This window comes from Euprymna scolopes, chromosome 14, assembly GCF_053919585.1.
Source record: "Euprymna scolopes isolate OS-2025 chromosome 14, ASM5391958v1, whole genome shotgun sequence".
Taxonomy (NCBI): Eukaryota; Metazoa; Mollusca; class Cephalopoda; order Sepiida; family Sepiolidae; genus Euprymna; species Euprymna scolopes.
In genome coordinates, this window is record NC_136495.1 from 75,828,867 (window position 1) to 75,839,166 (window position 10,300).

At 30.0% G+C, this 10,300-nt stretch overlaps 1 protein-coding gene across 4 annotated transcripts in view; it reads left to right on the top strand.

The window, feature by feature from the left end:
- LOC145293097 (troponin C) overlaps positions 1–9,748 on the top strand; it is a 199,487-nt gene extending 189,739 nt beyond the window's left edge. For 2 of the 4 annotated variants that reach the window (XM_080139472.1, XM_080139473.1), the window contains exon 5: positions 8,834–9,748. In XM_080139472.1, coding sequence (XP_079995598.1) covers positions 8,834–8,859 — 26 coding nt within the window. In that variant the 3' untranslated portion in view covers positions 8,860–9,748. Of the gene's footprint in view, positions 1–6,396 lie in introns of all 4 variants that reach the window. The other 2 variants (XM_080139470.1, XM_080139471.1) reach the window with 2 other exon arrangements.
- The last annotated feature ends 552 nt before the right edge of the window (positions 9,749–10,300 follow it).

The window sequence follows — 10,300 nt, forward strand, 5'->3', positions numbered from 1 at the left end:
CTTTAATTTCTGATTTTTTATTGAAATACCATTGTCAATATGGTTTTTATTTCAATGTTTCCTAGTGTGGCCTTTCATATTTCTTTCACTTATCCCATCCTCATTCAGCCATTTTTTTAACCTTTTTTTCTCCGAGTGATAATTACTCCTCTCCCGGTTTTTCCTTTCCTGATTGGTCCAATGCCTTTTTGCATATTCCTTTATTGAATAATATGGATATCTCGATCAACAGTAATTACCTAGCCTTTTCCTTCACCATTTACAGTGCCTCGCACTTTACCGTACCCCTGCTGCACGGTGTGTGCTGCACGCATGTGTGTACCTATGTGTGAGTATTTATGTGGAATGTATGTTGCGACATATATTCCACACATAGCTCCAAAATGCATGGGAGTGCAAAATACATCTGAAATCAGCATGCAGTACATTGGTGGATTATCGATTGTTAATACGTACTCCTTCTTTATATCAGTAGATGAAGGATTACCTATTGTTTATAGAAACTCTTGTTACAATTTTGATGATTAGTGAAATGGACAGTTTGTGGTCAAATCAGTTTGGCTTTCCTTTGTTCAGCTATAAAACTTATGCAGTTGTTTTCTTACTGAATACTCGATATTCAATGATTATGTCAAGTTAGAAATCTTAATACTATCTCATCAACAAACAGGGCTCATTTGTGCATCTTTCAGTCGATGACATCAACCGGTTTTAGTAAACTGAAATGTTATTGTAACCATTTTCAGCAATGTTGAATGTTCTCAATTATTCTTTGGGGTGATAGTTCTTTCATCCTTTTGGCTATATTTTAGGGAACATTCAAAACTCAACACTATTTGACAAAATCACGTTCCAGAATTTTTGAGATGAGGATTTATTATTCATATTTAGATTCTTCATACTACTGTTCTCATCTCAAGTGTTATTTTCACGTTTTTTCTTCAGGTGCATCTTGTCAAACTCTGGAATCTTTCTGTCAAAGTCAGGAATTTGCATGGAATTTCAAGTGGAACTTTTTATTTAATCGAAGGGAGTAGCATGCGCTTGTTCCATCGACCATGACTAGGTAGAAGTCCAAAGTAATTCACAATTAGATTTTTGTTTCTCGCCCACAAGGACCCGTGGTGTTATGGATACGACACTTGGTAAAATTTAGTCATAAAGTTACTTTTTTTTTTTTTAAGATTGACGGTTCAATCCTCAGTGCGACATGCAAAAATACAATTGTGAATTATTTAAGACTTCTATCCAGTCGTAGTTGATGGAATGAGATCATGCTACCCTCATGGATTAGATAAAGGGTTCCATTTGAAATTCCATGCAGGTTCCGGAGTTTAACAAAAAGATTCCAGTATTTGACAAGCTACACCTGAACAAGGCCGGCAGTTACATCGACTAAAATGTTGTGAAAATAACATTCAAGATGCGAACAGTAATCAAAAAAAAAAAAAAAGCCAAATAATGCTTATAGTTTATCGTTTCACAATTTTTATTTTAATTCTGCAGTATAGTTTATTCTTTCTTTTTTGATGTGTACATTGTTTGAAACAAAACAATATTTATACTGAGAAAACTGTTCTTTTTTATAATCAGTAAATTTGATCTGATTTAGATTGTATGATATGTTTGAATCTCAAATTTCAAAGAATTTTATATATTTTTTTATTCTAAAAGATAAATTCCATTTTGTACATGTATAAATATTTTACATGGATAAATTCTTATCATATGCACAGTTCCAATCCAGCCATGCCTATATTATTACTTAAGACTTGTATGTTTTAAGATACTTGCTTTGGATGTCTGAAATGATAAACATTTTTTAAACCAAAAATCATACTTTATTATTCTAGTTCACGAAAAGAAATTATGTTTATTTTCCTTCTCAAATAAACATTTGCATAAATCATCAATTTAATATTTTTACTAAACTTTAATTTCATTTTTTTTTCTTTTTTTATAAAATTGAGTCGCTTTCCTTAAGTTGTTTGATAATCTTTTTCTTGACTTTAAAGGGTTACTATAGTATGCAATAAAATGTATGATATGACAAACAGGGAAACTTTATATAGTTATATTTAAATGAAAAGGGGTAGATAAGTAATTGCTTATTTCGAAATACATGACAAATTTTAAGATTAATTTTAAGAGAAAATATACTATAAGAGTTGTCATGGCTCATACAATAATTTCTTAAAGATAAAATGTGAATTATGTATTCGATGTTTGATAACACTTGTTTATTAACTAAAAGGTGTCAGAATATTTGAAACCAGATTATTATATATTTGATTTGAGTATGGATATCTTGCTATTATAGAAATAGTTCTTTTATTTTAGGGTTCAGTGTTTTTATTCTTTTAAAAATTTATTGCACTTCCATTTTTATTACTGTCTTCAGCCTTTTCATTTTAGTTAATATTTTCTGACAAATTTACCTGATTATTGACTGTTCTAGAGGTCACACACCAGTTCCCATCAGATCATCGAAGTTAAGCAACGTTGAGCCTGGTCAGTGCTAAAATAAGTGACTATTTGGGAATCCCAGGTGCTGTATATGCTCTCTGTTATCTCTGCATTGTTTCCAGTCAGTCTTGTCTCTCTTTGCCTCTGGACCATAGCAATACCGATTCAGAAGAAGTGCGGTTGGAGATTGCGCAACATGTACCTCACAATTATATTTGTAGCTATTTTTAAAGATGTGTTCATTGTCTGTTGAGACTGAACAGAGGCATCGAGGTCACTTAATGCTTTCTTTAAGAAAATTCTAAAAATCTTCATTACAATCAAGAGAGTACACATATATAAACAAAGATGAAGATAGCAAGCTAAAACAAACTATATAGAATAAACTATAAAAATGACAACAATTCAAACAGGACAATTTTTTATACATCAGGGTTGTTAAGGGGGGGGATAATGCAAAAGCAGCATATCACAATAGGAGATATTTACATGCTATAATTTAAAATTGAAAATTGATTTAAGAGAACAAATAGATGAAATAGATAATATACATAAAAGAATGTATTGTATAATAATACATGATAAAAGTTATAAACCTTTCCATTTCTATCTCGTCTGATTTTCACTTGACATTTTTTTCTTTATGTACTTACTTTGAAATGTTGGTTGCATAATGATTTTTATGAAGAAAAAAAGATTCAGGTGAAGGAATTATTTCTGTTAATAATCTTTCAAATTTTAAATATTCAGACAAATATTTTTTTTGTATTCACCGTTTTCTTCTTTGATGTCTGCATTTCTATCTCTACATTTCTTCTTTTTCTTGTATCTTTATGCTTTACTTTTTTATCTATATCTGCATCTACTCTTCTTCTATTTCTTTGAAGGACTATTGTTCAGTTTTACCTTTAAAAAAGTAAGAGGAAAAATGTACAAGTTATGGTTACCTCAATGCATGTAACAATTAGAATTTTGTCATATTTAATGATTTTTTTTAGTTAAAAGGATAAAAATCTTTTAGTTTATTCGGTGTTTTATTGGTGTTGATAAATGTAGTTTTTAAGCTTGTAATAGATATCAGAAAAGGCCTCCATCTTTAATAATGATAAAATAATTTGATTATTGAACTCTAAAAGTATATAAATTCAGATGATCGATTGAATTTTTTAAGCCAACCGTTTAAAAGGAAAGTTTCCTTGAAAATGATGCTGTAAAAGTCTGAATATCAAATTGACAAACTAAACACTAAAAAAATATCCAGTAAGCAAGTAGTGGCAAAAGTGAAATCTTTGTTAATCTTCATAGTTTCTGCTGCTTAAAGGTTTGCAATTTTTTTTTAATCTTTACTAGCGATTTTAGTTATTATAGTTTCCAGTTAGGTAAAATTGAATTGGGATATATATATATATATATATATATATATATATAACATTTTTTTTCCAATTTATCTAGAATCCAAATTTCTTTAGATTGTAGTTTTATTTATTTTTTATTTTTCAATATTTACTGCTGTTGATCTAATTTACCATATGCCTCATCACTAGGTACAAAATGATTTTTTTTTCATTATACTATTCTAATATTTAAAGGAAATATTTCAAAATCAGTTCAAATCTAGCTATTTTGATCTGTAGTAACTATTATAAAATCTGAAGAGAATATTCCCTAAATTTTGTTTCATTTAAATTTTATTAATTTCTAAATTTAAACCCACTCTATTGCCAAACTCCATTCCCTAACTCCACAAAGCATGTTTCTTTCACTAACACCGATGCAACCATGGGACCTGATCGATCTGACATATACAGAAATATAAGTCCAGAGCAGAATACTCAGTTTCAAGCCAAGCTTCTGCTGCAGCAATACCAAAAGTAAAGGTAGGGCAATTCAATACTTGTTAGAGAATTAAAATATAAAATCATAACCATAATAACAATAAAGTTATATAAAAGTGAACTTCAAAATAAACAATAAATCACATTGTAATTAAACATGATTAATCAATTCAGTTTTAAGGACCACAGAAAATAAGCAAACTGAAAGAGATGACCGAGGTGTGCAATCAACAATTTCTTCCGGTTGAGCTGTGTACATTATAAACGAATTAATAATAAAGATGTATAAAACGTATGCAATTCAAAACTAAAAACTTCAGTTTTGACAAATAAGGACAACGATTTATTTGTAAAAAAAAAAAAAAGAAAAAAAAACATTTAGTATTCCTCACTCTTTTTTCCTTAAAATAAATCTTTCCCTATATTCAAACTTGACATTGTAACTGAAAATAAAGCAATTCAGGTTTATGATTCGTTTGTTTACAGTGTATAGAAGACAATTGCATATTTTCTGAGGTTTTAGAAACTTAATTGATCTTAAAAGAGATGCTGTTGGCTTCTTTTAAGTCTCCGAGATAAAAAAAGAAAACAACTCATTTTCTATGGTCTTATAATGGTGTAATTGCATCACCTTACACTAACTTGTGTTTGGGGATCACTTTCAGTTGGCTTTCAACTCAAGAGCTATTCTATAAATACCAAAGTTGGTTTATAAGAATTCAATTTGGATTACTTTATATTCTTCTAATACTAGTCTAATACAGCACAATCACGTTGACACACCGGTTCTCATCAGGTCAGCAAAGTTTAGCAATTTTGAGCCTGGCCAGTACCAGATGGTTGACCATTTGGGATTACCAACGTGCTGTATATAGGTGGAAGGTAAGGTTAGTCTTCCATCTTTCAAATGTGTGTAGTGGTGACGTGTACACACATAAACAGTCATACAAAAAGATGATGGAGTTTGGTAAACTCCATCTCGACTGCGGTCGCAAAACGATGATGATGAATTGAGAGAAATTATCAAATAAAATGCTTTTCTCATAGGCTTATTTGTAAATACATGCTTAATGAGTTTAATTACAAAATAACTAAGTCATGCATACTTAATATGTAAGAAAAAAAAATGATTAATGAAATAAATGTGGATGCTTTGTATAAAACCTGAATACTATTAAAACCTAATGATTACAAAATTGGAAAAGAGATAATGGACTTAATTCGTACATATTAGTGTGTATGGTTCACACAAAGGGAAATTATGCAAGCAGCAAAACCTGTGATTACAAATAGAATTCTTCATGAGAAAGTCACTTTGATGAAAGTGAATATGCGCTTTTAATTCTTGTGCTTTAAGAGAGATTTGCATCAAGAAGAACGCGCGCGTTAAGTATTTAGAATGCCACAGACTCGTGAATTGGATTGAAATATATTATATGGCCAACTATGTTGACCTCTGCAATGAGTTTATCAAAATAGAAACTTGAATATTTGAATTTTATCATCCTAAAGTAACCAAAAGGAACACTGAAGAAATTCAATTTTTCATTTAGCACAAATATAGTATTCCAGATTCAAAAACTCATTCTTGAAGCCAAATAATCTGTCAGTGAGGGATACTATCTTAAAGCATAAGTACCATTTAATATTATATCTGCTTATTTTATAAGTACTTAATGTAGAGTCTTTACTGATTTGGCTTTCACGTTTCTTAAAAAGATACAAGTTCTATAAGAAACCATTTTTTTATATGCAACAAAATTGCTTTTGCTTTGAATCTAACATCTTTACATTGTCCATATAATTTTGATTTTATATTACTATTCGTTGGATTCCAAGCTACCAAGAGAAAATGAGTGTCTTTTTAAAGGCAATAGTGTATCTTATTAAATGACACCAAATAGGCATTCTTATAAAAGATATAAGTATGATAATATGTTTAAGAATTCAAACTTCAAGTTTACGAATAAGGGGTGAATTAGAATTATCTTATATTTTAAAGGCAAAGGGGCAAAAAGATGGCGGCCTTGTTGCTCTGTTCATACTACCCTCCTCATGCATGTGTACAATGTAAATGCATTTTGTCTTTTTGCAGAATTCAAAAATCTGATGACCTCTGAGTGAACTGATTGTCCATCACCTGTCCACCCGTATAGATTGATTCCGTGCACCTCGAACGAAAAACGAGACACAGAAATATGTTCTTCTCCAGTGTTCATCATCTTCCCCATGCATCCACATTTCCGAGATGACAACTATGACATGCTACCATCCCCATATTGCAAAAAATGACTACTGGTCTCTTTTCAGATATCTATAGAAGCCTTGCCTTACATGTCCTAACTGCTGCAAGTTAACGATAATATTTATTTGCAGCTGCAGTAGAAACACACACATTGCTGGACATTATTTTCATCCTTTAGAGTTGTCTTTGTTTAACTCATTGTATTACCACTGTCAATAATTATAACAGATTGTAATTAACCTATTTACTAAAGTTTCAATATCTAACGAAAATAAGTGTTGAATTGTAGTTGATTTCTTTCATTTAGCCTGTACTAACTTTCTAAAATTGAAGTAAATCAAATAAACTTCAATAAATATTAACAAGGTTTTCTGGAAAATATGGAACATTTTTCAGTTATACGCTTTCATATTTACAGATATTTTTGTATCTTGTGAAATTTTAAAAGATTTTATAACATTATCTATTCAATAATTTTATTATTGAACAATTGAAAAACTTCTAATAAAAGCTTTGAGTTAACAATGACAACATGTAAGGGCATTCTATAGTTTAATGAAAAGATCCAAGTAGTAAATTGTTATTTCTGACATGCTTGAATGTTAGTGTATATCAAATTGTAGGTGTGCATAGATTCTCATATTAATGCAGTGGTTTATAAAGTATTAAAATTATCATTGTGTATTAGAATTTCACGTCAATTTTGTTGGGTTTTATATCATTCCTTGTTTTAAAAGAAATTGATCTTTTTTTATTTTTGATGATTAGCAAAATGGCTGATTCCATCAAAGCAAAATCAGTATGATTAGGATTTGCTTTTGATCAAAGTACTCAGCAGAATGACCTGATTTTTCGAAATGTCTAAATCTATGCAAAACGTCTTGTATATTCTCTTCATGTTAGGCATGTTTTCTATAACCAACTATAACTACAAATTCTAACAGATTCCTTTTAATTAGTGGACAACAGTTTCTAGTTCTTGCTTTCATTATTGCTTCTATTTATCTTATTAATTCTGGAAAATAAAAGCTGAAATGCAACTGTGGACATATAAACTATACATTAACAAATAGTTGTCTTGTCTGTTTTCTTTTATTTCTATTGTAACTTTGTATTCCTATTAGTTGGAAGCTAAACCCAACTGAATCATGATAAGAGTGTGAATATATTGATTGCATGTCTTGCATATATATATATATATATATATATATATATATATATATATATATATATATATATATGAACGTAGTTATCAATAGTTAACTAGCTAACATTTACCAGCACTTTGTATATGTTGCATTTGGCCTGTTAATAGCAATTAAAACAGAGTAAAACTGAGATTATCATTCAATTCTTTCTAAATTGCTTTTTTTCTTTGCTCATTCAATTAAACTTCTTTTGTATGATTTAAAGATATTTTAATTATTTTCTTTTAAATTTTACACATTGGGTAGTTACCTGATAAAATATAATGGACTTCAAAAATACCAACTGTGTTTACTGCTGTAGGTTGTAAGAAATCAACAATTTTGTACTAGGTAGAATACTTTTTATTTGTAATTTTAATCTTTGTTTTTTACTTCTCTTTGGAAATAGTTTGGATGTTTGTTTTTAAACCACTTATGTTCATTATAATTGTTTGAGTCTTATTAATCTCACATAGGCACGCATGTAAAGCTGCACATCTCTTTTCACTTGGTATGTAGCAATAGGAGCGTGATACATACATGCTATGATGACAATCAGCTTATAGATTGAATGCATTCTCAAAAGTTAATAAATCGAACACAAGAAATATTGATAATTCCGTACTTTTCAAACCACTGTATATCAATCTTTATTAAAACTCATCAGAATTTTATTAAGTTATAAGTTTATTTTAAAGTGTCTTTGTTTCTCCCAAAAGTTTTATTGCAATATTGTAAACCTACATTTGGAAAATTAAAAAAAAAAATGAATTAATGTCCATAGAAGAAAACAAACGTTCTTTTTGAATGAGAACTCGGATCAGCATTTATTTGAATCATTCTACTATCTGATTTATTTTGCCATCACAAAATATATCCCAAATAAAGATTTTGGCTCAATTTAAAACTTAACATAGACAAAAATCCTGGTGAGTTCCATTGTAGGCAACAATCCTGTAAACCCATACTAACACAACTCTGACGTAACCCCCCTATTATGCATCTTATTCTTGCTTTCATTGTACTTCATAAGCATGATAATCTTAGCTTTATTTACTTTGCCTTTTCGTATGCTCATAAGATTTTTCTGTCATTTCCAGAGTTCTCTAAACTGATGATGGAGTGAGTTATCACGCGCACACACACACACATGCTGGCATAATGCGTCTTAGCAACTAAGATGTCACACTCAGTGTGGAGAAGGAAGAATGTGTGCCCTATCCAAAAACGGCAAAATATATGGATCCCTTCATATGTTCATTTGCAGAATATATATCTGCTGCAGGCCTTACTTGCCTTTTATTTCTTTCTCTGTCAATCTGTCTCTTTCACTCTGAGTTTTTTTTTTCATTCTGAAGTTTTTTGCTTTTATTTTTAATTTAAAACAGAACAACCACAACGACTATTATTTTAAGGGGAGATAAAGTTTGTTTCATTATTACGATAATGACTGGATTAAATGAGGATTAAATACATTTCTCTGCTCTATTATTTCTTTCAGGATTATTTCGAAAAAAAAAAAACATGAAAAAACTTTTCTTCCCCTCCCCATTGTCTACTTTTTTCCTATTTGTTTGCGAGTGGTCTTTCATTGTTGGTCATCTCTTTCCGATTCACAAGCACCACAGGCTGCTGTTGCTCTCTCTCTCTCTCTTTCTCTCCCCTTCTTTCTCTTTCTCTCATTGTATTTTGGACTCCCAATTTCCTTTCATTCATTTTTTTTTTTAATTTTTGGTTAAATTTATTTATTATTATTATTATTACTACTTATTTCTGGTAAACAAAAGGCAATGTGCTTCTACTACTGAAAGAATGCCATCTGCATGAAATTATTTACAGACTAAAGATACTAATTTAATTATTCTAAAAAATACAAAAAGAAACATTGCAATTTTTTTTTTTTAATTATAAGAATAACAATAACCGCAACAAGAAAAAGCAATTATTTTGCTTCAGCAACTGGTTAGATTGTGATGTTTTGTTATAAATTTTGGTAATAAATTATTCTCCCAATATTCTGTTGCAATTTTATCTTTTTTATTTTGACAAATATTACAAAATAACAAAAAATAAAAATAGTTATGTTACTATGTATATAGCATTTTATTTTTCTTGTATTTTGCTTTGCAGTTTAAATATATTTCATTAGGAGTTACAAGTGCTTTATTTCTGCTGTGCTCAAAAGAACGACGACAAACTAATATAAAAATATAACTATACACCTTCATTCTTGGTAACGGTTATGGATGGTTGATGTTGGAAGGGAAATGCACACACAGAAAATTGACGGGTTGATTTTTCTCGGCTCAATGGTCAACCAACAACGATATCCTTTTCCGTTGGGGTGGTATTGTCCTATGGCTATACCCCAAAGGTGTTTTAGTTGGCCCTCGTGATTCACTGGACTGAGTTCGATTACACCTGCATAACCTTTTGCTGAAAATGACTTTTCAGCCATCATGCTTATAACTTTTCTTTCTGGCAATTTCACGTTGGTTTCTTTTACACACAGGTGCCTAAATACCTAGATAATATGGGAGATAGTTTTTACATAAGCTTGCACCTGT